General features: G+C 37.2%; 3 protein-coding genes across 5 annotated transcripts in view; 1 reads left to right on the forward strand and 2 right to left on the reverse strand.

Moving 5' to 3' along the window:
- VMP1 (vacuole membrane protein 1) overlaps nucleotides 1-2,699 on the reverse strand; it is a 134,462-nt gene extending 131,763 nt beyond the window's left edge. The window contains exon 1 of the mRNA XM_037810404.1: nucleotides 2,561-2,699. The gene's annotated coding sequence lies outside the window, so the exon portion shown is untranslated. The remainder of the gene's footprint in view (nucleotides 1-2,560) is intronic.
- Nucleotides 2,700-2,736: 37 nt separating this feature from the next.
- On the forward strand, nucleotides 2,737-10,578 carry PTRH2 (peptidyl-tRNA hydrolase 2). Of its 2 annotated transcripts, none has more exons than XM_037810405.1 (2): nucleotides 2,737-2,935; nucleotides 9,916-10,578. In XM_037810405.1, exon 2 carries the CDS (start codon nucleotides 9,916-9,918, stop codon nucleotides 10,453-10,455), a length of 540 nt encoding a protein of 179 aa, XP_037666333.1. In that variant the 5' UTR covers nucleotides 2,737-2,935; the 3' UTR covers nucleotides 10,456-10,578. The 2 variants fall into 2 exon arrangements, with proteins under 2 accessions (XP_037666333.1, XP_037666334.1); XM_037810406.1 differs by lacking the exon at nucleotides 2,737-2,935 and adding an exon at nucleotides 3,015-3,247.
- Nucleotides 10,579-14,863: 4,285 nt separating this feature from the next.
- The window catches only part of CLTC (clathrin heavy chain), a 76,826-nt gene continuing 66,029 nt past the window's right edge, over nucleotides 14,864-25,660 (reverse strand). Inside the window, exons 25-33 of one of the 2 annotated variants that reach the window (XM_037808279.1) lie at nucleotides 25,456-25,623; nucleotides 25,173-25,322; nucleotides 24,952-25,083; nucleotides 24,730-24,840; nucleotides 24,223-24,393; nucleotides 23,660-23,881; nucleotides 22,435-22,455; nucleotides 18,804-18,879; nucleotides 14,864-17,061 (exon numbers count right to left, since the gene is read on the reverse strand). In XM_037808279.1, the coding sequence (XP_037664207.1) occupies nucleotides 16,937-17,061; nucleotides 18,804-18,879; nucleotides 22,435-22,455; nucleotides 23,660-23,881; nucleotides 24,223-24,393; nucleotides 24,730-24,840; nucleotides 24,952-25,083; nucleotides 25,173-25,322; nucleotides 25,456-25,623 (1,176 nt within the window). In that variant the 3' untranslated portion in view covers nucleotides 14,864-16,936. The remainder of the gene's footprint in view (nucleotides 17,062-18,803; nucleotides 18,880-22,434; nucleotides 22,456-23,659; nucleotides 23,882-24,222; nucleotides 24,394-24,729; nucleotides 24,841-24,951; nucleotides 25,084-25,172; nucleotides 25,323-25,455; nucleotides 25,624-25,660) is intronic. The other variant, XM_037808280.1, reaches the window with a different exon arrangement.

Consider the following 25,660-nt stretch of genomic DNA (forward strand, 5'->3'; position numbering starts at 1 on the left):
TCCTACTCATTAACATTAATGAGTTTATAACTCATGTCATGAAGAGACATGAGTTATAAAGATCCTCTGTCTTTTCCACTTGCCAGAAAGAAGACACCTCAATACCTGATAGCAATGAACCATGAAACTGAATTCTGAAGAATACAACTGATTTTCTTTTTTGTTTCTTGCCTTATTCCACTGCAAATCTTGCCAAGCAGTGATTTTGTTTTCCCAGAATTTACTGGACTAAACCAACTCAAAAGAAAAATATGTATATATGCACATACACACATATATTCTTTTAATACACAAGAGAAAACATTTTCATGCAAATGAGGACACATTACCAAACCATATCACAAAGCCTGGAGTCAACTTTATCAGAACAGAAAGAATACTTGGACCTTAGTTTCAGTTCAAGTTCTAAGCCATATGACCTAAGCCAGCCAATTACTGATGGTTTCTATGTCCAGTTTTCCCCTCTGTTAAATGAGAAGAGTCTGACCACATGTTCACAGAGGATCCTTCTAATTCTAAATATTGGTTTCAGTGAAATGATAAAGTTTCTTACTATAAGTAATGCTACTTGACCTTTAGTTAGCTATCTGTAATCACCAAAAGCTTCAGCTGCTTCTATACGTGAAAATTCTCAAGTGAAAAATATATGATGACCAAGAAAGATCAGTTTAAACTCCCAAATGCTATACTCATTTTCCAGCCACCTACTTATTAACCAAGGTGAGTAATTCAATGGTTGACAGTATCAAACTATTCTTGGCTGGTTGTAAAAAATAGGGCAAAGTCCGTCTCAGAGGTGCGATGATATTTTCAGATAAATAAAATAATACAATTTATATAAATCATAAGATTTTGAAATTATGCAAAGTAGCAGAACTCTGCACTGATACATATCCACCTCTCAGTGGAAACTGACAATATCACCTTATTTCATCTATATAGTGATTTCACATTTATTGTCTCACTTGACCTAATCCTTGTGACAATTCTATGAAGTAAAGTGAGCTGGTACTTTGATCAACAGAACCCAGACCAGCTCAGAATATTAGATAACTGCCAGCTCAGTAAGTGTTGCAGCCAACTTGAATCCAGGTCTTCTGATTTCAAGGTAAATGATCTTTGCGGTCTTAAAAGGTGATTCTAACCAAATACAAGGAAAAGATGAAAAAAATGAGAATATTGGATAATCAGTCTCTGGATAACTCAACTGAACAAAAAGAATAAAATCAGGCTTGGCAATTACAAAATCAAAAGCAAATTTGCAAGATGTTAAGCTAATAACAGCTACCTTTTATAATTCCACATCTCCACATCATGTCACCTCATTTCAAAGACAAGCGTGAAAAAAAATTTTTTAACTCAAATTAAAAAATGCTTCTGTGTTTTAAAATAAGGTAGGCAAAGAAGTAAAATACGAAATATTTCTACTCTAGAGTCATTTCAGACCTACACAAATTTCTCACATTTGTCTGGGTATCACCATCCTTCTTCCAAAAATTAATAAAAACATAATCTAGAATGCACAAACTGCTGCCTAGTAAATATTAGTTTCTCTTTATTATCATCTATGCTAAGAATACAGGACAACTAAAATCAGAGGCTGACAATGTAATTATACGTTGTAGCAGCCGGAATATTAAGTTCTCTATCATCACATCACTAGAAATACGTGTAGAAGCTTCTCCAAATGATCAGTGCAATCTGTCTACAAAATCCCTGACAAGCCTGAACGGAAAACTCAAAGACATCAAAGTTAAAGATAAGGAGTTATGCTGCCAACATAGGTAAACTTGGGCCAGAGTCTATATACTAGATTTCTACATGGAGTTGCTGGAAAACAAAAGATTGTGTAAAATCTACGAGAAGTAATAAGTAATCTAGCAGCCTGACATAGGACCACATCTGGTTTCTTAGAATTTTAGAGATTAAGTCAATCAACATGGTAACGGCAAATACCTCCATTACAATGAAATACAGAGATAAGGGTTTTGAAAAAGGCAAAAGACTCTAGTTTTCATGAACGTAGTGAGACATCCGAAGTCTTCTACAATGGCTCTACTAAACGAAGGCCCGACCGCCTTGGCCACTACTTCACCACCGCCACTTTAGGTGGCACATGCACGCTTTTTTATTTAGGAGCGGATACCTTTGGCATCACGCGCTATTGGTTGGGGAGGGCAAGAAACGAAACTGACAGTTTCCGAGAAACAGCTCGATCATCCGTAAGGAGCCTTCTCCATTCACTCCCAGGTCCTACACATTCCAGGAGGGAGGATAGGTGGGCTTTCTACAAAAGCCCAGAACAGATTCCCAGTCCGGGGAGAAGAGGGTCCAATGATTTGGTTTAATGTCCCCGTGGCTAACTATGCGGAGGTCTTCACATAAACTGGCTACCACCAGGGTGAGATATTCAAAAAGAGCAGCACCCGAAAACACTACTGGAAGTCGAAATCACGGATGCCCTAGATCTGCACCGTTTAAGTGGGAGAGATCCGGAAGAAGCCAGGATCTTAGGACAGTCTCAGGCTTTAGTTGCCATTCCCCGCGCTCATTTACCTACCTGCTCACACCCCGGCTTCTTCGGATCTCAGGATCCTGGAAGCGGCTCCTGATAGACTCACACCCGCCGCTGGGCTTCGGCCAACCGGAACTCGCTCGCGTCACTTCCGGTTTGGTTCCTCCCGGATGGGAGACCGCCATCAAAGCAGAAACGTTCCGCCCGAGGTTGTCGATCGTCGCGGGATTTCAGTTCGGCGCTCGGTTCCGGCTGTGGGCGGGACGAGAGAAAGAATGACTGGTCTCTTCGTGGGTTTTGCTCCGGAACTGGTTGTCAAGGAGCCCCGGAAGAGGTAGCTCGTTGAGGGACGCGTGTGCCCCGCTCAGAAGTGAAGACGAGGGAAGTACATATGAGAGAGGAGGAGGAGAAGTATTCCAGGTAGGTCGGCTCCTCACAAGTGAAAGGGAAAGATATCGTTCTTCATTCTCTCTCCAGGTGGAATGTTTCTTCTCACTTCATTCCATACGCCTTCTCCGTCTTCTTAGTAAACTGTTTCCAGCCCAGTGGGCGCTGGAGCCTTTTGATCCTGCCCGGTCAGATTTCCTTTGGAAAAGGGGGCCAAAGGAAAGACATCAAAGACTTTGGGGAGGGGAGTATCCAGGATTTCTAGTTCCCAAGTAAAGCCTTCATTCAGACAGTATCGATGCGCGCTCCCCGAATATGAGAAAATACAGAGCAGGACTCACTTAGGTGAGTTTTTATTGATTACCCTCAGAATTTCAAGCTGTCGAGCCTACGGAGAAAGAAAAGGTTTCTAAGAATATAATTGAAAATTTTCTCACAGACGTTTTGTCTGGAGCGGTGTTTAGCTCAATTGCTACGGTATCTCTGAAGAGGAAATACGTCTTGACTGGGGGATGGTAAAGTCTTCACAGTTGTGTCATTTTTAACTAGAACTTTACGGGTGCATAGAATGTTTTAAATGGAGAAAAATAGAAAATAATTTCGGGGAAAGATTGCTGCTTGCAAAGACAAACTTGGCAATTTGTTGTGGCTGAATGGTACAATAGTAACAGGAGAGCGGTTAGAAGGATAAAGTAGGTTGTAATCCAATTGTGTAGCACTTTGAATTAGTGCTAAGGGATTTATATTTTAATCTTTAAATGTTTAGCCAATGTTTTTTTTATTTACATTCAGTTATATTGCGATATATTTACATAGCATACGATTATCCATGGTATAGAATCAACTGTTCATAGTACCATCATATAGTTAGGCATTCATCACCACAATCTATTTTTGAACATTTTCCTTACACTAGAAAGAATAAGAATAAAAAATAAAAAGGAGCACCCTAATCACCCCCCACATCCCACCCTATTTTTCATTTAGTTTTTGTCCCCATTTTTCTATTCATCCATCCATACACTGGATAAAGGGAGTGTGATCCACAAGGTTTTCACAATCACAATCACCCATTGTAAGCTACTTTGTTACACAATAGTCTTCAAGAGTCAAGACTACTGGGCTGGAGTTTGATAGTTTCGGGTATTTACTTCTAGCTATTCCAATATATTAAAACCTAAAAAGTGTTATCTATATAGTGCATAAGAATGTCCACCAGAGTGACCTCTCGACTCCATTTGAAATCTCTCAGCCAGTGAAACTTTATTTCATTTCGCATCCCCCGTTTGGTCAAGATGTTCTTAATCCCACGATGCTGGGTCCAGATTCATCCCCAGGAGTCATATCCTGCATTGCCACGGAGATTTACACTCCTGGGAGTCAGGACCCACGTAGCGGGGAGGGCAGTGAGTTCACCTGCCGAGTTAGCCAATGGTTTTTAAGCAGGAAATTGCATGATCAGGTCTTATTTGTAGAAGTTCAATTATAATGGCAGGGGGAGCTAGAATGAAGTAGGATAAGAGTGAAGCAAATGTGGAAAGATTAGAGCTAGGGAAGTTAATTTTGGAGGCTTTTAGCAAGAGATAATTAGGGGACTGGGTGTAGCGATAGAATCTCTGCAGAAAGATTCAACATGATTTGGTGACCAGATGCATGACAGAAGGAGGGAGAGTCCAGGCGTATCAGAAACCAGGAATAAAGACAAAGGAAGTTTGAGGGGGAGGAGAGGATACTGAATCCAGTGTAAGATTAGTATTTCATAGACCTCTAAGTGGTGAAATCTAGCGGAAGTTGGAGATTCAAATTTGGAGCCCAAGAGAGATTTTGGGAGTCATCAAAATGTGGTGATTTGAGGATAAATGAGATTTTTCATCTGACAAGTTATTATTTGTCTCTTCCCATTAGAATGATAGTTCCTTGAGGAGTGGGACTTTGTTTTGTTCAGTGCTCTGTATCCAGATTCCAGAACAGTGCCTGGTGCATAGTAGATCCTTTGAAAAGAAAGCATATAGACCAATGCTGTCTAGTGACACTTTCTGCAGTGATGGAAATATTCTATCTTTTGAGGTCTGATAGGGTAGCCACTAGCCACTTCTGGCCATTGAATTCTTGAACAGTGACTAGTGCAACTAAGAAGTGAATTTAAAATTTTATTTAGTTTTAATTAATTTAGCTTAAGTAGTGATATGTGACTAGAGGCTACTGTATTGTACAGTGCAGATATAGGCTGAAGATTAGTATATTCTGGAGTTCTGCTTATTAGTTATGTTACCTATGGATAAGTAACTTCTCTATCTGATCCTCATTTTGATCATCTTTAAAATTACAGTAATTATACCTTCCTCTTAACAGTAAATGAGATAATGGATGTAACCATCTTCATGTTTTCCCACACATAATAGGCCCTCTATATGCAGTTCCTTCTCCAGATAACACCCTAGGGTAAATTTCAAGGTCTGATACATGGGATATTTGGTACTATGCAACTCAAGACTTGATGCAAAGAATCTTCCAATTCTTGACATAGAGATTATTATATTTTTAGAAATAATTGAATATTCAATTTGGAGGCTGGTTATTAGATTATCAGGGATAGTCCTGCTGATATGTAGACATAATGTGGTAGATACATGATAGATGTATTTAAAATGTGGGTTTTAAAACTTTTTCTAATTCAGACTTTTTCCTAGCTGCATAGGTGATCTGGAGCCATAAAGTACTATGTTAATGCAACCCTTACACTGTGCTCTTTAAGCACAGTATAGTGAGAGGACTGAAACTAGGTGCAGGCCATATGTGACCCTCTTACCTCTCTGGCCATTCCATGTCATTCTCTTTTGATGCTTAAATGTTGGTTTCTTAAGGATTCTGTTTTAGCCTGTTTTTCACTTGATGTACTTCCCCAGTAGCCTCATGGTACTTCCATGGCTTCATTTACCTCATCTGCACATTAAGGTCTCTGTAATCTGTATTTCCAGCTCAGGCCTTCCTTTTGAGCTGGACATCTCTACTGGGATGTCTTTTAGTCAAACAAAATGTAATATATTTTAAACTGAATTCAGTATCTTTGTTTTCAGTCCTGCTTTTTCACCAGAATTCCCTCTATCAGTAAATACTACTTCCATCCTCCATTTGTTCAAACCTAGGTGTCCCTTTCTCTTAACACCTGACTTAAATGAGTCACCAATTCAGACAGTTTTGCCTCTGCCATTGCCACTACTGTTGTCTAAGTTACCATCATCCCGTTTGGCCTAGGCAAAATGTCGTAGTTTGCAGGATCATTATGATAAAGACCACACAATGGGCTGGCTTAAACAATGGGAATTTATTGTCTCAGTTTTAGAGACTAGAAGTCCAAAATGGAGGTCTCATCAAGCCATGTGTCCTCCCTGAGTCTGGTGCTGGCTTGCTCCAATCTTTGGGGTTCCTTGGCTTGCATCTCTGCACCATGTGGCTGCTGCTTCTGGCTTTTACTTTTGCTCATTTGCCTGTGTCTCTGTCTAGATTTCCTCTCCTTATTAGGACTTTAGCCATGTGGATTAAGATTCACCCTGATTCAATTTGGCTTCATCTAAATAGGATCTTAAAAGATCTCTGTGCCTAGATTTCCACATCTGTAAAATGTAGTACTTAGCAGCCTGAGTACATCACAGAGAAAAGAGAAGACAAAAGACTAGAACTACCCAATTCCTGCCTCCAAACATACAAACTGACCTGCATCTACATTCATTCATCCTCTCCTCCTGTTAAAATAGATAGTTGGATTTATTCACATTGGAGTAAGCAACCAAGACACAATGTTACCAGCAAGAGAATTTAGGATGGGAGCAAGAATGGTTGGACAGACAGACCATGAAATCTGTATTTCTTACAGAGGGATTTAAGGGCAGGAAGATGATAGAGAAGGGAAGCCATATACAATTAAAGAATAAATGTGATGTAAGTACTGCTGGAGAATTGGTACCACTTCAGAATCTTCATTATTAATCTTAAACTATGTTTTTAACATAGTTGAATCCTACCATGTTTTGTCTTAACTGTTGTCAGTCTTCCTCTTCTCTTCTCCAGCTTAACTTGTGTACAGCCTTTCTCCTGAACTCACTGCCTCCAAATCCACAGACCTACCTGTCACATTGGAAGAAAGGGTGCCATTTCTCCTTTGCAAGACCATATTCCTTCCCAAGGGCTTTAGATCCCCTCCCTTCTACTGCTTTGAATTGTTAGTTATTCTTTCTTTATCTTAAGTGTCTACCTACCTTTCTTCTGGCTCCATCCCACTGGCATTTAAATATGCTCAACCTTTAAATATACTCATCTTTCCTTCTTAAAGAAAAAAATTTTTTTAAAACCCTTAACTTTCCTTTTCTCCATGTCCCCTTATATTCATTGCTTTTTCTTTCTGTTCTCTTTCACTGCCTCTGTTTCTTGACCCCACCTCAAACCAGCTTCTGTTTCCAAAGACAATAAATGCTTTTGTGCTGAAACAAGTGAACAGAGTGTTAGGCATAGTGATAATGACCATGTTTTTCTTCTGGAAATACGTTCCTCACCACATTCTCCTGGTCTTCCTTTTTCCTTTGCCTGTAGAATTTGGGCATTTCAGAAGGTAGCAATCATATACTTCTTTTGTTTCAAAAGGGATTGGAACTTGAGAAAGGGAAGTGTGAAATACTATAAAATGCGGAGGGTTTTTTGATAGGTGTTTCAGAGTTCGGGTGTAATTCATTATTGTTCTGTAACAATTACTGAAGACCTGTTGACCAGGCTTATGTAATTTAAAATCCTTCTGTCTCCCAATTCTAATTTGAGATCAGGTGATAGCCATGATTTATATAGAGAACTATTTGTAAAAGCTTTGTTTTTTTCTGGTGTATTAGAGACTGAGTCATAATGTACCAGGGCAGTGAAGTACTGATAGCAAGCTATAACAGTACTTATATGAGTGAAATCTTGAAAACATGCTAAATGAAAGAAGCAGACACAAAAGGCCACATTTCTGTGGAAAGTCCAGAATAGGCAAATCTATAGAAAAAGAAAGTAGATTAGTGCTTACAGGGGAAGGAGAAAATAGTGACTGCTAATGGGTACAGGGTTACTTTTGGGATGATGAAAATGTTTTGGAATTAGTTAATGGTGATGGTTGCGTAACACTGTGGATATACTAAAAGCCACTGAATTGTACACTTTAAAAGGGTGCATTTTACTCTACCACCCCCAATCCATCCTCCTGAAATATTCTCCTAGAACACAATTCTGATCATGTTTACTCTACTGCTTATATGTCTTTTATGCTGCCTCTGACTTGCCTGGTTATATCTTTAGAGCCAACTTCAATGTCCTCAGCAAGGATCACAAAGCTCTTTGCCCTTTGCTCCCATCTTCTGCCAGTTCTCTCACATATCCTAGTCACCAGCCACATGAGACATCTAGCCACTGACTGAATACAGTGAGGGATCCCAAAGCTCTATGGCTTGTATGTACTGTTTCCTCAGCCTAGAATTCCTTTACATATTTTTCTTTCTTGTAAACTCCTACTCGCTCTTTTTGATCCAGCTTGAATGTCCCTCTATGAAGCCTTCCTTTTCCTAGCATCAAAGGCAAAATTAATGGAGCCTCCCTTCATGTTTTCATAGCCCTTTAGGTACACCTATTATAAGGCCAACAGCATTAAATTGTAATTATTTTTAATACTTCTGTTGTCCCTAAAGGCTGTGAGCTCCTTCCAGGCAGAAACCACATTTTGCTTAGCTTTGTATACCTAGCATTTATCACATGCATAGTAGGTACTCAGTAAGTTGAATGGAACTATAGCACTTGAGAGTAGATTTTTATTTGCAATTTACATATTTTTGAACCTGGAAGGTCTGAACAAGTTTAACAGAAATAAAAATCTAAATCATGTCTAAAAAAAAAAAAAAAAAAAAAAAAAAAAAAAAAGGGTGCATTTTAATCCCCTTTACTATCCTAAAATGAAAATATTTGTTAATACTGCATGATCTACCTATCATATAATTTTTAAAATGTTAATGTCCTAATTTTAACATAAAGGACAATAAGTGATTTATGATAAAATATGTATTTCCAGGACTGTCATGTATGGCCACATAGATTATGCACAGCACAATTCCAAAGTGTCACTTACATTGATTGTAAATGTGGTGGCCCTGAGTTTTTCAATATATAAATACTTGGGTACCATTCCACTAGAAGACAGAGTGAAACTGTCTGTTGCTTGTATTGTATATTGAACTACTGTGAACCCAGCTGCCTCAAATGAAGACTGATACAGGAGTTTTATTGGTGACTTAAATATCACGAACAGCTTTGCTGGGGTAACAGGATTTTCTAAAATTCTAAAATAATGAAAGGTTTTCTTCCCTTGTTTTATATGGTAGTTACACTTCTGGAAAATTTGGTGTATATTGAAACCAGTCAAAAGATTGTTTTGTTTTCATATGTAAAATGGCATTGTATTGTCTCAGGTATTAATAGTTTTCCCCTAAATTAATATCCAATGAGACAATTCTTTATCATCTAGTAGCGCACCTCAGCCCAGTCTTACTATTTCGACAACTGGAATCTTCTCCGAGGGCTGGTAATATTTCCACAGAGAACCATTGCATTATAAGGACACAATTATATTAGCACTGTATTCTAGAAAAGGGGCCAGTTACTCTTGATTCCTTTAGAGCTTTAGGCATCTTGGTAAAACAGAACATTTCCTTTCTCCATAAAAACTTAGGGAAGACTGAGGAACAGAACTTTGTTGGATCCCAGAACCAGAGGTATATTGCTCATGTCAAAATGACAGACTACTTCACCTGTGTGCTTGAACCTTTTCTGGTACACGGGGTAAGCAAGATACATGCACAAGATACAAAATCTATTTTTTCTCGATGATGGCATCGAGTTTTAAAATGTTTATTGCAGTTACATACTGTCAACATGTTTTATCTTAGAAGCCTGTAACTTCTCACTGCTAGATAGTGATAACCTTTTTTCTTTCCCTTAAGATGCTCTTCAAATCCTTGGTTATGGATTACTTGGTTCATCCTGGTGCACTCAGCTTGGCTGCCGGCGTTGCGTGTGGCATGTGCCTGGGATGGGGCCTCCACGTACGCTTTGGGATGATCCCCAAAAGCTCAGTGAAGAAAGCGGACACAGACACTGGGGATGAAGCCAGCATCTTAGGAGAGAGTGGGGAATACAAAATGATTCTTGTGGTTCGAAATGACTTAAAGATGGGAAAAGGGAAAGTGGCTGCTCAGTGCTCTCATGCTGCTGTTTCTGCCTACAAGCAAATTCAAAGGAGAAACCCTGAATTGCTCCAAGAATGGGAATACTGTGGCCAGCCCAAAGTGGTAGTCAAAGCCCCTGATGAAGAAACCCTGGTTGAATTACTGACCCATGCCAAAATGCTGGGACTGACTGTAAGTTTAATTCAAGATGCTGGACGTACTCAGATTGCACCAGGCTCCCGGACCGTCCTAGGAATTGGGCCAGGACCAGCAGACCTAATTGACAAAGTCACTGGTCACCTAAAACTTTACTAAATGGAATTCTGTATGATGATCCCTCCATGCCAAGTCAAATTCTAACAATAAAAGTTAGTTTGTTCCCCCAACTTTAGTATTCTTGAGATCAAAATAAAATCCCATTCCTATGTTTTTCTATCACATATTTGGTTACTACCTTGGGCTAGAAAATACTATTGGTTATATGGTCTCAGTAGTTCAATTGGTAACTGATGAAACAAAAAATATTTAAGACAAGCGAAACAGGTCTTGATGAATCTGGGTTTAAAAGGGCTGGAAAAAAGCATGTGTCATAATTGGGTACCTTTGTGTGTCAATGGCTCTTCTCCTTCCCTGACCCTGTTCTACTGTCCCCCCCTTGGAGGATCAGGGGTTCAAGGGTATTCTCACTTAATTCACTGTCAAGTTTTTTTCCTTGCTGTCACTTTGGATGCCAGATAGTCTACTTTGATAGATCATGGTAGCCACCCACAATGGTAGTCTTGTGGTTTAGAATCTAACCTTCTAGGTTTTCGGTATGTTTCAAAGCTGAGGTTTTATAGCATTGGTATAACCTATATAAGCAGTACTCCCTATTGATTTTCCCTAACGCACATTGGCTAAAGTTCTCAGCAGCAGTTCTAAATCGTAGCCAGTAAAAACCTCTTTATTTCCTCCTTTCCCATAACAATGAAGGCAGGAGTGGGTACAGGTAGGAATTTAGAAAATTGTGAAGTGAATATAGTTTGTCATTCCAGCATCCCAATGTTTCTCTACGTAGAATTTAAGGAACGAGACAGTTAAAATTTTTTTTTTATTTGTATACATTTACCATGATGCAATACTAATAATCACTGTTATACCAGCTGCCTAGAATATGAAGTAGAAGGTTCTAGGCTCCCAAAAGCCACATATTTTCCTGACCTCTTGGTAATGGCTGCTTTCTACGAAAGCTTTCTTTTAGGTGATCTTGCCAATTTTTAAACTCGGTATATCTCAAAACAGAGAGGATTTTGCTAACAGGTCCACATTAAGTGGCTCCAACTCTTGACAGTTAACTTCAACAGTTAATAGTCATGTTCACCATAAGCAGCATGACAGTAAAACTTCAAGATCCAAGGTCAGCAGTGGGGTATGTGGACAGAACACTGACAACTACTGTTGCAGCCAATTATAAAGATTCTAATCTTTGGTCCCAGTTTAGAGTTTACATTGGTATATGACAGCATGGAGAAAATTGCAACTGTGAATGATGCCACAGTAGCAACTGTTTCTAAACAGGATGTTTTTACTGGATTCCAGAGTGATGCAACAGTATGTAATTCAGCTGAAGAGAACTCAATCCTAAATGTTTCTGGCTCAGGTAATTTCTGAGGCTTGCCTCAGAGAGACTGATGGCTCTTAAATTCAGGTGGTCCATTCCCAGCAGGATGGCCTGGGGTGGCTGACTCAAGTAATTGTAATAAAATTACCTGTCGTGCAAATCATCGTATCATATCTACTAGGATGAATAGCATACAAATTCTGGTGATTCTGAAAATGTTTTTCTAGTTCATGTGTACTTTATGTTTAGTTTAGAAGAGTCAAACTTATAGTTCTTATAGTCTGCAAACCCTAGGGAGTCCCCAAAACATTTTCAGATGATCCACAAAGTCAAAACTGTTTTCATAATACTAAGACATTGTCTCTCTCTTTTTTTTCTTTTAATTGATAGTTGCACTGGTGATACAAAAACAGTGGTGGGCAATACTGTTTGCACCTCACACAAATCAAGGCAGTGACACCTACCTGTATGAGTGGGCACTGTACTCTTTGCTGTCACAGTAAAAAAAAAACATTAACGTTTGACCTCTGAATGTAAGTCTTAATATTCTGTTTAACACTAAGCACTTCTCCATAACCAAGGTACAGTTGTCTTGAATTGTACTTGTGTGGCTGAGTTGTGAGTTGATCTAGCTTCTTTAGTCACAGAACACCGTTTTTTATTTGCAAGAACAAATGACAAACTGATTATTCAGATTTAGGTGTTCGGCAGACATTTCCTCAAAAATAAACAAAATGAAGCCATCACTTCAAGGAAAACCATTGATAATATATTGGAAAACTTGTATCCACCTCTTCTATCTTCCCCAAACTTAAGACTTTTCTGATGAGATCAGTAGTCCTCATAAATGTTTTGATATTATATAATGATGTGTCAACATTTGGAAGAACTATATAGTTCAGTGAATGAATATTTTTCAGAGACCAGTGCATGAGTGTACAAATACTTGGGTAAAAGACACTGAACAAAGATAACTATGAATATGGTTGAGAGAGGAAGGTTGGGAACATGTGAGACACCAGAAGAAAGGAGGAAAGATAAAGCCTGGGACTGTGTGACTCGGTGAAATCTAGAGTGTTCAACAATTGTGACAAAATGTACAAATATGTTCTTTTATGAGGGAGAACAAGCAAATGTCAACCTTGCAAGGTGTTAAAAATGGGGAGGCGCTGGGAGAGGGATGCAATCAATGTAAACTAGAGACTGTAACAGAATCATTGTATTATGCTTCCTTTAATGTAACAAAGCGATATACCAAGGTAAATGCAGATGGGGGGCGATAGGGGAGGTGTGTTAGACATTTGACATTCGTGGTGTTGTCTGACTCTTTACTTAAAGGTTATCTTTCCTTTTGCTGTTTCCTAGCTGTCATTTTTTTCCCCTCTTTTTTCTTTTTCTTTTGCCTCTCTACCTTCTTTGACTCTCCCTCCTGCCTTGTGGAAGAAATGTAGATGCCATTATATAGATAGTGGTGAAGGTGGTGAACACATAAATATGTGAACTTACAGAGACCCATTGATTGTTCAAAACCATCCAAAAAAAAAAAAAAAAAATGGGTTGATGAAGAAACCTTGAGGGCAATATACTAAGTGAAATAAGCCAGACACATAAGGACAAATATTGCAGGGTCTCACTAATAGGAACTAATTAATTATAATATGTAAACTCATAGACATGAAATGTAAGGTACCAAAATACAGGACAAGGCTAAAGAATGGGGAGTGGTTGCTTAGTATGAGCAGAATGTTCAACTAGGATGAACTTAAATGTTTGGAAATGAACAGAGGTGTCCAGTAGCAAGATGTGAGAATAACTAACAGTGCTGAATGGTGCGTGAATGAAGTGGAAAGGGGAACCTCAGAGTCATATATGTCACCAGAAGGAAAGATGGAGTTCAAAAGATGGGAATGTATAAAACTGAATCCTATGGTGGGCAATGTCCATGATGAACTGTACAAATATTAGAAATCTCTTCCATGAACCGGAACAAATGCATGACAATACAATTAGAAGTTAATAATAGAGGGGCATATAGGGAAAAAATGTATACCTATTGCAAACTATATACTACAGTTAGTAGTATTTCAACGTTCTTTCATAAACAGTAACAAATGTACTATACCAATACTACGAGTCAACAATTGAGGGGGGTTGGTTAGGGATATGGGAGGATTCGAGTTTCCTTTTCTTTTTTCGTCTTTCGCTTTATTTCTTGTCTGGAGTAATGAAAATTTTTGTTCAATTTTTAGAAACTTAAGTGTGGTGATGGATGCACATCTGTATGTGGGTACCAGGGGCAGCTGACTGTACACTTTGAATCTCTGGATAATTGTATAGTATGTGAACAATCTCAATAAAAATTAAAAAAAAAAAAAAAAAGACCAATGGATTTTAAGATACCAGTCCAAAAGTTCACTTTTATGGTTTCAGATTCCACATTTCAACTACAATACCCCTTTCCCAATAACATATCTGTGTGAGGCCAGATTTTCTTCAGATATTTCAATCAAAAGATAAGATTTTTGGATTCTCCTCTCTGCTTCTGTGTATAATTTATTAAGACAGACATTAAAGAAATTTTTAGAAACAATAAAACAATGTCATTCCTTTCACTAAACTGTTTTGGAAAATATGGTTACTTCATAAATGTTATCTATGTTAACATGTAATGAGTTTACTGTTATATTTAAGTGGGTTAATAACTTTAAACTTTTAATTTCTATTACAGTAAGTATCAATAGATAACCCACATAAAGTAAAGTACTTTGGGATCTTCAGTAATTTTAGAATATAAAAGGATCCTAAGACAAAATTTGAGAACCACTGATAATGAAAATGTCTACTAAATTGACTGACTAAATCAATTTACAGAAAACAATCCCATACTGAAAAAGTTGTCAATAAGTATTATTTTTTTGTACTATGCCTATATTTGGATACCAGCCGGGAAGATACTTGGAAGTATGTTTACCTCCCTGTCTTCCCTCCTCTACATTTAGAGAGTGGTAAGAACTTTTAGTACTCTTGTTTTCTGTTTTTAGTTCTTTCTCTTAGACATCACCTTTGGTAAATTCACAGTACTGCTAGATAAGATCCTAGGCTTGAAATACAGTTTATTACCAGTTCATTCTACCCTTTATTGTATGCTTTCTATTGCAAAGTCCCAGGCTAGGCATTTTGTGATTCAGTATAATCTTCTAAGTATAGAATAGTGATAAATAATATACAGATGAGGAAACAAGCTCAAAGCTCATCTTGCCCAGAATTTGAACCTAAGTGATACAACAAAACAGTTTCTCTTTCTACTATATATCCGATTATGGATGGTTCAAGTGGTAACTCAGTATCACAATACACAGCTTAGAATTTAAATGAGGCTTTTTTTGTTCTGTTAAAAATAAAAACTTAAGTATGCTATGAGAAAACCTTTACTTTACTTTAAAGTATTTTAAGTTGTACCTATTAGGGAAAGGAGAGAAAACTCCTCTGATAAAAACCAGTTGCTTGAAAGCATGGGAAAGGTCTAGGAAGAACAAGTCTTGATTCTGAAAAGAATGAGCTCTCTCAGGAACCATTAATATTCTCCCTTTGATTTGATAATGAAGAAGAAAAGCGGCAGAGATCCAGCAGGAACACAAGTATAGTCAGGGCCTGAATAGCAAGTTGTTTCACCACAAAGAATTCTATACCTAAAACTGTAATTTCCTACAGGAAGATAAGGGGGGGGGGGGCGGATTAAAGGTGGGAGGGCAGGGGTACTAAGTTTTTGTGTGGCATTTAACAGTAATTTGCCTGACTTAATTGTAGAACAATACCAAGGATAAACAGGACGCTATCTGTAAATTCTACTGAGGATTAAGGAATAGTAAAACTTTGACATTCTAAGTCATAAATAAAAGAGTTGGATCCACACTAGTTAAAAAAAAATCAACTTAAACTACCCATAATTTAGACAGTATGTTAACTACATGTTTAAATAATACTTTTATTTCAAGTTACTATAATTTAACATCCATGATCTATTCATTTAAATGAAATGCTTGGATAAAAACCTAAACTGCCACTTGGTTAAAATGATGGAAATGGTTGAAACATAGCGACTGTTCTTTAGACTACTTATTAACTACAGAATGCACATGATATAATCTACAATATTCTCATGTATCCTAATCCTCAGTCCTCTTTTCTGCCTCCCCTGTTACTGCTTCAGTATCCAACATGGAACTGTGGCTCCTCTGGTTTACTTTTTTGGGGTATTTAATTAAAACTGCCATTCTATGTGTTATGTCCACAGTCCAGTAATTTATTTTCAATTTGAGTAATTTCAAATTCCACAAACAAAACTGAAGAACAGCAATATTTTGTTTGAATTCTCTCTTCTGTACACTCAGTGATCTAAAACACCACAATATCCAACATACACAAACCTCAGGGAAGGATTAGTAAATACATACAGATTGGAATCATGGTGGCTCTTTGTTCCTGAACGAACTGGTCCCACAGAAAAAGCACAGGATACAGCACAACATAAGGGCACCTGTTATACACGAAGTGAGCAAAACACACTAGCATTTTCTATATGCATAATGGGGAAACCTGCATAGGTTAGAGGGCCTTTTATGCTCATTTTAAAATGAGGCAAGTTGTCTGTATGCACTTTTCAAATAATTTGGAGAAACAATGAAATCCAATGTAGGCTATACTGATTAGTGTTGTCTTGACACTGACAGTCTTGCATGGTCACATACCAAAATTTTTGCTTCAGCTTTTCTTTGAGTAAGAGACTTAAATGAATTTAGACAATACATATTGTAAGCTGTTTACATACACTAAATTTAAGATATTTGATATTAGAGTTTCTTTTTTTCTTTAAACACTACAGAGTGCAAATCAGGTTCTTCACAATCAATTGAATATTAAGTGGTTCTTCAAAGAATAAGGGGGAAGACAAAAAGCCCAAGTGAATAAAACATTGAAATATTCCCCTTTGAAAATAAATTCTAAGATGATACGGAATGTGAAATAAGGTTTTAACATAGGTGATCCAAGTTTATAGTTAGAAGCAAAAAGTAGTCCTTCATGAAATAAAGGTTACAAGAACATGTTTCCCCCCAACCCCCCCGTTAGAAACAGAAGCGGGTAGAGATGGTGTTCAGTATGAAAACAGGCAGTCGACTGCAGCATCAGTTTTCCATCTTACATGCTGTACCCAAAGCCAGGCTGTGGCTGCCCATAAGGTGGTGCGGTATAACCATAACCAAAAGGTGCCTGGGGAGGGACTGCAACACTGGGGCCGGCTGTCAGCATCAACTGGGGCTGACCTAAAGAAGAAAATAAAGGGGGGGGGGGGATAGTTAATATTATAGTACTATCAATTTAAAATAAGAAGGGAGTGGGGAGGACTTCTGACTGTCACAATGGTTGGTTCTTACCCTAAGAAGGGTCCTGCTCCAAAAGCCAACAAGGCAGGGCTGAGGCTACAGCTATAAATTACTTCCTATCATTTAAAGTAATAGGCACACTGATGCTTGACAAGATCAGGCAACACATCTGCCAACAAGCCTATCACCACATGGTATTTGCACATTATATTTAATGGCATCATTGAAACCACTACCACAAGGAAAACTTAAAATTTTCAACTGACATGTTTTAACACTACTGAACTGTTCAAATTAGATTTATATTTCTGATTTAAACCTAGTTAAATGGTAAGGAAACCTAATACATTTCTAGCAAGGACCAAGTGTTCAGAAAGCAAATAAGAGTTAACATTCAAATATGCATTAGATATGAAGTACCTATCAAAAACTATATTAACACTTTGTTTTTAAGAGTTAAATAGTTGCTGACCACATACAGAAAACATGACCTGTTGTGAACCTGGCTTACTTGGAGGGAGAGAACACATGGAACACTGTTCTTTTGGAAAAGACATACTCCCACAAGGACGTAATTCTACAGGAGAATTTCTCCCAACCCAAGTGACCTCATGTCTCTCCTTTTGGTGGATTACAAAGTTTTCTTTAGTGAGTAATTCTTTGAGAAACCAGCAATTTATAAAAATCAGCTGTAACCCCAAGACACATCTATCTTTAAATTCCAACTCCATTTTCAATTGCCTGTAAAGGCCTTTCCATTTAAACACTCTGAAGGCAAACCAAACTCTGTAGGTTCCACCAAAATATGTTCCTACTGTGTTTCCTATGCCAAGGATGGCTTCAGAATCACTGACACAGAATCATCAGTCAAACATCTAGCTCCCAATTCTAATTATCCACTTCAAATTTACCTTCCCCAGTTTTTCCAAAACTACTCTCTCCCCTAAATTCTAAAAGGACTTTTTTAACAATAGCACAAGGAAGAGGAGATCATGCCATAAGAGATGTGTATATCACCCTTTCCTTCAGCAGCTTGAGATGTAATGGTCACATCATTTTTATGTCCCCCCTCCCAATGACACTTGGTTATAATATACCAATACCCTTCAAATTCATTGTTCAAATTAATTTGTTCACCACGTATGAAATGTAAAGGGGAAGTATTTCAGATATCCAGGCATAGGAAGAAATTAAATTGCTTTAAATATTTACTTGAGAATTTGATTATCCTATCTCTCTTGGAAAGCTCTCACATAAACTACCCAGTTCTCTGTTCCAGTTATACTTAAAAGTAAGGATGTGTTCTTCATGGAAAGCATCCTAAACAAAGCACTGGCATTTCCTCTCACTTTCATTCTTCTGAAAATTAAATTCATCAATACTTCTTTCTAGGAATTTATGAACAAGTGATCAATCAGCAACCAGGTAATAGGGAAATTTAGGGTATGTTCTTGAACCAATGCTTTTGAGATTTTCCTTTGTTTAAGATCTTAGTGAAGAATGTTAATGCCTGCTTTAAAACTGTTTTCACACAAAAACAATGGTACAGAGAATCATTCCCTAACTCGTCAAGCCTTTTGCACTTAAGTAGAAATCTGTTGTATGTCTATTTTAAGGCAGAGTCCCTAAAGAATTAGACATTTATCTACTGTATTTCTTTGAGATTAAAAAAGAAATATTACCATAAACAATAGGTTGTGTCTCTGTAGCTTGTTCTTCCTCTTTTCTCAGTGATTCTGAAGCATCCAACTTATCCACCTGAAGAAAAACAGGTAATGTTAATTAGCACCCCAAAAACATTATAAACCTAGTTTTATGGCAGAAAGTGGAAAAGCCTTAGTATATTAAATTCTGTCAAAATGAAACAGACTAGAAAGAACAGTCTCAGGCCCCCTCAAATTCAATAGCAATGGTCATATTTCAGTCAAGGTGGTTTTCAGCACTGTCATTATAAACCCTCAGTAAGGAGGGATTTATAAATGCCATAAAAGCTCACGCCAGGCTAACGCTGGGCATGCTAGGATGCAGCCTGGGGGAAGGAGAAAACAAGAAGGAACCACTATATCAAATGAAGTCTAACCCCTATCAAAGATAATAATAATGAACTCATGAACAGGCAAGACTTCCCTCCCCAAAGGAAATGGTATTCAAAAAAGTGAAATGAGTCCAATGACTGAACAAGTACTTGTGCAGAAAAAACTGTATTTTGCAAATTGTGTGCAGCTTTTGCTGATAATGGTTATAGGTCCAGATTGAAATTTAAGACTGAAGTGGCTCCATATACAATCTTTTTTTTATCCAAAGACAGGCTGCAAATTTTAATGCTACATGGCTCTACTTTCAAAGAAGTAACTAGAAAAGACTAATTTTGCCCCACGTTCTTTGAGGGAAAAATTTTTTCTTTTAAGCCAGAAGTAAATGACTTTGGTATGCTAGCTATTCTAAATCGAAGTAGAAACAATACTGCAGAGGAGTCCGAATGTATTGGGAAAGGAAAGGAGTTAGAATACCTAGGTGGTCGCACTAACTAGTTGTGTGTGATCTTGGGCAAACCACTGCATCGGTCCTCAAATTCCCTTTTCTATACATTGAGAAGGTTGAATGAGGTGAGCTGTAAAGGTTATTCTAGGGCTAACTTGATTTGATTCTGTAATTCTATGAATAATTAGGTATTGGGGAGTCTCCTTACCATACTACTTTCATTTGTCTTTTAAACTATATTTAAAAATTGAAACCTCAACCAAGGCCTCATATTTGGTCATTCATTACAGGGTAAGTAAACCTAAACTGGTAATCTCAGTGTTATCTACTAACCAGTGGTTTTCAAAGTGTTGGGTGGAATGGGGGCGGAAAGCAGAGAAACATTTTATTAATGTTCCTCAAAAAGACAAGTAGTGAAGAATCTCTCACAAAAATGACAGGGAAATGAAAAATGATAATGAAAGAGCTGTAAAAACCAGGTCATAAAAAACTTAAAGCAGCACCTCTTGTTTCTATTTGAAACTATAAAATAGTGTCTTTGAGTTGTCACATTAACTATTAAGGTTAGGAGAGAATTTTGTATGTATTTGTCAGGGACCTGAAAATTTGAGATAAGTACGTCTATGGAGACTCTAGATGCATTAATTTGAATTTGGTTTTTCAGATAAAATGGATTAGGGTTTGCTTTTACACTATTCTGTTTTATAGCCTAAATGTCCACATGTTCCACCTTACCTCAATATACAAACTAAAGACTATTATGTAATATAAGTTACATGAGGAGCATCTACTTTGGCATCCAACTTACAACAAAAATGATTACAGCATAATTCCGTGCCTCAGGGGTCACTGGAATTTTGTTAACCAGTGTATCCAAGTGTAAGCTAAAGAAGTTATAAAGAAAAATACATGGATGCCTTTATATTAAGAATGTCTAAAGAAAATGAAACAAAAAACACCACTGCACAATATATTTTCAGAGTTTCAAGGAAAAGGATCTAAAGTGAACATGTTTAAGAGTTAATGTCTGAATCAGATGCTGAACACAGAAGTCCTATTACAGAAATACATGGAAGTTGTAGAAGAGCTAGCAGTATCAGAATGCCCAAGCACAGACATAGGCAGGTTGGGTATAGGGGGTGGAAGTGGGGGGTGAAGTGGGTACTCTTAAGGAGTAGCATCAAGCTAAGCAAAAAACATTTAAATTTTTCTATACTATGGGATAGCCTCTGGTACCACATCATCCAATTTTTGTTTTCACTGACCCAATTTAGATTGCTCCAAAAAGAAAGCTGAGTAGGCTTTTATGAACACAACCTTTTTTAAGTGTTGTAACAAAAGTTTCTGATCCTTGGATTTTAAAAAAATAGTAATTATAGGCAAGCATGTCACTGGGGTTCAGTTCCATCTGTACTATTTGAAAAAACACTGAAATGTAAAAGGCTTTTCCACAAAGACTGCAATATGCTGCAGAGGAAAAGTTAACATGCAGTCAGTTATTTTGGTGTATGTGTGCATGAAAAAAAGGCAAAAGTACTGAAGCAAGAAGTGAGATCTGAAGATGACTGTTGCTCTACAGGCTCTCAAGAAACACACACAGCCCACAGCAATGCTTTAAGAGTTTCAAAAGTAGTATGATGTAATTGCAATGACTGTTGTACATGCTTGATTTAAAACAATGCATAACACTGCAGTTCAATTACCTATTTTTCACACACACTTTCTAACTGCCTTGCTTACTAGCTGCTGAAGGGCCTCACACACAATGCATTTTACTCAGGTTTGCCCTAAGTTCCAGTGGTGACTCCAATTTATTCAACACAACCCCAAGGCATTGCCCCCCACCTGAAATCTTTTAAATTTATTTCAACTCTCCTCTACTTTCCCACCCCTTCCTAACTACAATTTGATACCAGACATAAGTCTGTAATATCCTCTCATTTATATCAGGATGGAGACAAGCCAATGAAGGAAGCAGCAACCAAAAGCTGCCTAAATTTGACCTAGCTGGACAAGCCAACTGAAAATAAGAGAGCATATTTTAGGTAGCTTCAGAGGTGGGCGTTATTACTGAAAGTGTAAGTTAATTTTGCTTTATTATATACAGAAGTATTCCATATTACTCAGCAACAAATTATAGCAAGCTTGGCTCTCGTGATTCAAAAGCTTTGATTCCTCTTGAAAATGGACTAGCACCATAAGAACTGGACACCTGGAGAAACATGAGGAAAGTCTCTTCGGAAGCAGCTAGTATGTACTGTATCTACTTTCAGCAAAAAAAATTAGTAAGAATCAAGAGATCAGAAACTGGATCACAGTCCTTCAATACCAAAAAAGGAAAAAAAAAAAAAAAAAAAAGGAAAAAGAAAAAAAAGGTGCCCAAAACCTTTCAGGGCATATACATACATACAGAAATTCAATGACTGTCAGGCAAGCTCACAAAATAAAACCAGAGGCTGTTTTATTTCAAATATTATGAAAATCCTATTACGGTCCAGATACCCTGACAGGGAAGAAAAATTTCCTTAAACTTTGGAATTAATATGGAAACTCACCAAACTGTTTTCAATGATATATTTAAGAGACTGTGAACCAACTACTGATTAGCCTCCTGCCCTTCCTAAAGCCTATTAGCCGATTAGTAGCAAACATCTACTAATGTCCTAAAGCTCTATTATAGTTATGTTTCAAGGGACTTGCAGAGGCTTTAGTGAAAATTTATTGGGGGGAAAAAGCAGCAGCAGCAGTGGAGAAAAGGAAGGAAAAAAAAATCATGCAAATTCCTTAGACTTAGTCCTCCAGACTTAAAGATGGAAAAGAATCAACTTTCACCTTTTCCTTTATTGCATCAACCTGCAAAGGAATTCAGAAGGTGCAGCTTAGAAAAAAATCAAATTCCATATTGAGCATAAAAAGATAGAATCAGCAACAAAGGTTTAGGGGCGAAACATCTAACCACTAAAAAAGGTATGAGAGAAGTGAAAATAAGGGCATACTGGAAGCAAAATTTAGAATTTATATATAGATATATTTTAACTTCAGAGTTTATTGCAGAAGAATTTATGCTGTAGTCAGCGAAAGAAAGCAGCTTATCTCTAGTAAAATTTACAGCACTTTGGTTAACAGCAGCTTAGAGCCAGTTCTCACAAGTCAGCATTATGCATAAGAAAAGAAGCTAAGGATAAGGAAATTTTTTTTTTCTCTTACACTGAATTTAAAGCAGTTTATACACAGAAAATGTTCAGTTAAAAAAAGTATAACCCAACACAATGGTATCTAATGAGAGGTATCAAAAGGAAAAATTCAATATACTGGGGGTTGTTAGTAGTGCTTTTTTGTCCCCAGACTCTGATTTTAAACATGTTTTGCTTTGCAGAAGTGGATCCTTTAAGACCATCTGAAAATGGTCTATAGTAAGAAAGCTAATAACTATTGAGAGGTAGAGTGAGTAAAACATATTTTAACAACAAAAAGGGACATTAAGATGAACAGTGAATTTTAAAAGGTGATTGATTATACCCCCAGCTTGTTTAATGTGTTTTGGGAAACGTGGTTAATTGTTAACTTCCTATGATAGTTTTAAATAAGGGGCTAAACTAACAAAAAATTGTGGTGATTAACAGAATGTTAAGAATATACACGCAGCTTCCCAGGGGAACACGCATAGACATGAAAGTCAAGAACCAACCAAATAAAAGGGAATCTACACTATCCATGCTACCAGTTACAAGAACTGATTTTGGGAAGAATGCTGTTTTGAAAAAAATGTTTGAAAAAAAGTTATCATTTTTTTTAAAATACCAATCATATAATATGAAAGTAATACTGTTCACCTTCCAGTCATATACTGAAGGTAAACATTCTGAGAAATGATGTCTGAATTCCCTTTCCAGTTAAGTAGCATTTGTCAGCAATTTTTAAAATACACAGAGAATAGGAATATTTTATGATCAACTAACTTCTATTAGAGAAAAACATTAGAAAAAAAAAGCCTGCATGTGGAATTTTACATATCCTCATGATAATTAGCTCTGAATTAACTTGGAGGACTCATTACCTTTGTCAAGTATTCCTTCATGACCTGGATGAAATAGGGCATGGCAAAATCCATGATATTGTGCCTCCAAGCAGTTTCCAGGACAACATCCGGCCTTAAAAGATCATAACAGGTAAAGAGACAAGCTCCAAAGCACTCTCTCTTTTCTTCCTGCAAAAACCACTGTAGGAGTTCTTCAGCCAATTCAGTATCTTTAGATTCAGAGGCATACTGCATTGCATCCTATTCAAAGGAAACAAAGAAAGTCAAATATTAAACTTGCAACATCCTGAAGGAAATAATACAATGGGAACATCCCCAAAAACTTAATTATTTGTTCAGGAGGGGGAAGGGAGAGAACCACCAGAGTAAAATCATTCCAAAGAAAATTCTGAAAGAAAAAGAACATACACGTTAAAGCATTCTTTAAGTGGGGATTTAACATCACTTCTCTTATGCACAAGAACTAATACTTTTTATAGAATATATTATTTTTTTGTAATATACCATTTATACAGATCACCTAATACTTGGCTTAACAGAGAGTGACAGCCCCAGCTCCAAAACCCCCAACTTTTATCTACCTTGTAAAGACTGTCTTTCTTGCACAGCTCTACACTCTGTTTCCAGCGATTGTTGCCTTTGAAGAGATAAGCAGCAATTCTTCTGAACTCAATGAGTTCATGTTTTTCCAAACGCTGAGCAAGCGAGATATTGTCAAAGTTGTCATAAGCATCTATTGATGTTCGCAGAGCCTTAAAGAAATAAAACAAAGCCATTCAAATTCCAAATCAGTATTTATTTTAGTTTAACATTTATGTACCATCCTTCTTGGTAACTGAGCTCATTATATGACAAACATGTAATACAACAGCCTGATGTTTGAATCATCACACTCTGGAGTTATAATCTGTGAACATATCAAGGTTCTTCAATCTAATTCTGTAACAATTAAGTCACCAAAGGTGCTCTAAGATTTTATAAAGGTATGATTTTTTTTTCCAAGATTTTCAGTATCAAGTAAGCAGCCAAATCGAGGAACCAATCATAACCCGAGTTTTGAGAATATATGCAAGAACCAAAGGTTTTACCTGATAATCTTCTTCTGTAATAAAGAGATTGTTGAGGGATTCATTCACAGATTTATTGTTGTGATTCTGAACAGAACGCAGATATGGTTTCACCAGTGGTAGCTGTTTAACCTTTAAAATAAACAGTGATGCAAATTTAACACATTGTTGAAGTTACATGGACAAAAGTTATCCAAGTATGTTTGAGTTCTCTGCTATGAACCTTTTGTTTAAAGTTATTACCTTGCTGAAATAATTGACTGCACGAGTATGATCCAGCCGTGGAGACAGCACCATTAGCAAATCATTTAACAAAAGCGGCTTGAATTCTAAGTAAAACTGTATTGCTCTGTAGTAAAGTTCTACATTGGCAACCTAAAAAAGAAAAAAATTCATAAATAAGTCAGAGTTATTTCCTGATGAGCTTTCTCCTTCTGAAGCCTTTACTTTCTGAAGGTACACACCTTGGTAATGATATCTTTGAACTGCCCTTCTTTCCATGCATCAGTTGGATGATTCATCATGGTAATTATGGCATTATCATATTCTTCATATTTGTCATACAAAAACACTAATTCTGCCCAAAGATGAGCTTGTTCTGCAGCTCTTAGCACCTGTGAAGGAAGGATTTAATTGCTTCAAATGTGGGTCTCTGATTCTAGCTAATGGTCATTTAAAAAAAAAAAAGATATTTTGAATTATTAAGGTTTTCACTATTTTTGTTTCACGATGTTAAATGTTGGTTACCTTTGGAATATTCACTCTGGACCAGAACAGCTCCAGGTGCTCCCTCATTTTCTGTGGCTTAAATTTAGAATATAGAATAGCTAATTCGGTAAACATCCCCATGTGAGCTCGCTCAAGTCCCAATGCTGCTTCCAACATGGTTATCAGTTCTTCAAAATAGCCACGATCCTAAACAAGAGAAACATGGAATTAAAGATAATATCTT

Source organism: Choloepus didactylus, chromosome 18, assembly GCF_015220235.1.
Source record: "Choloepus didactylus isolate mChoDid1 chromosome 18, mChoDid1.pri, whole genome shotgun sequence".
NCBI classification, from domain to species: Eukaryota; Metazoa; Chordata; class Mammalia; order Pilosa; family Megalonychidae; genus Choloepus; species Choloepus didactylus.

Bases quoted from the DNA above. Each gene is read 5' to 3' on its own strand.
- PTRH2 (XM_037810405.1), top strand. From the start codon at position 9,916: ATGCTCTTCAAATCCTTGGTTATGGATTACTTGGTTCATCCTGGTGCA.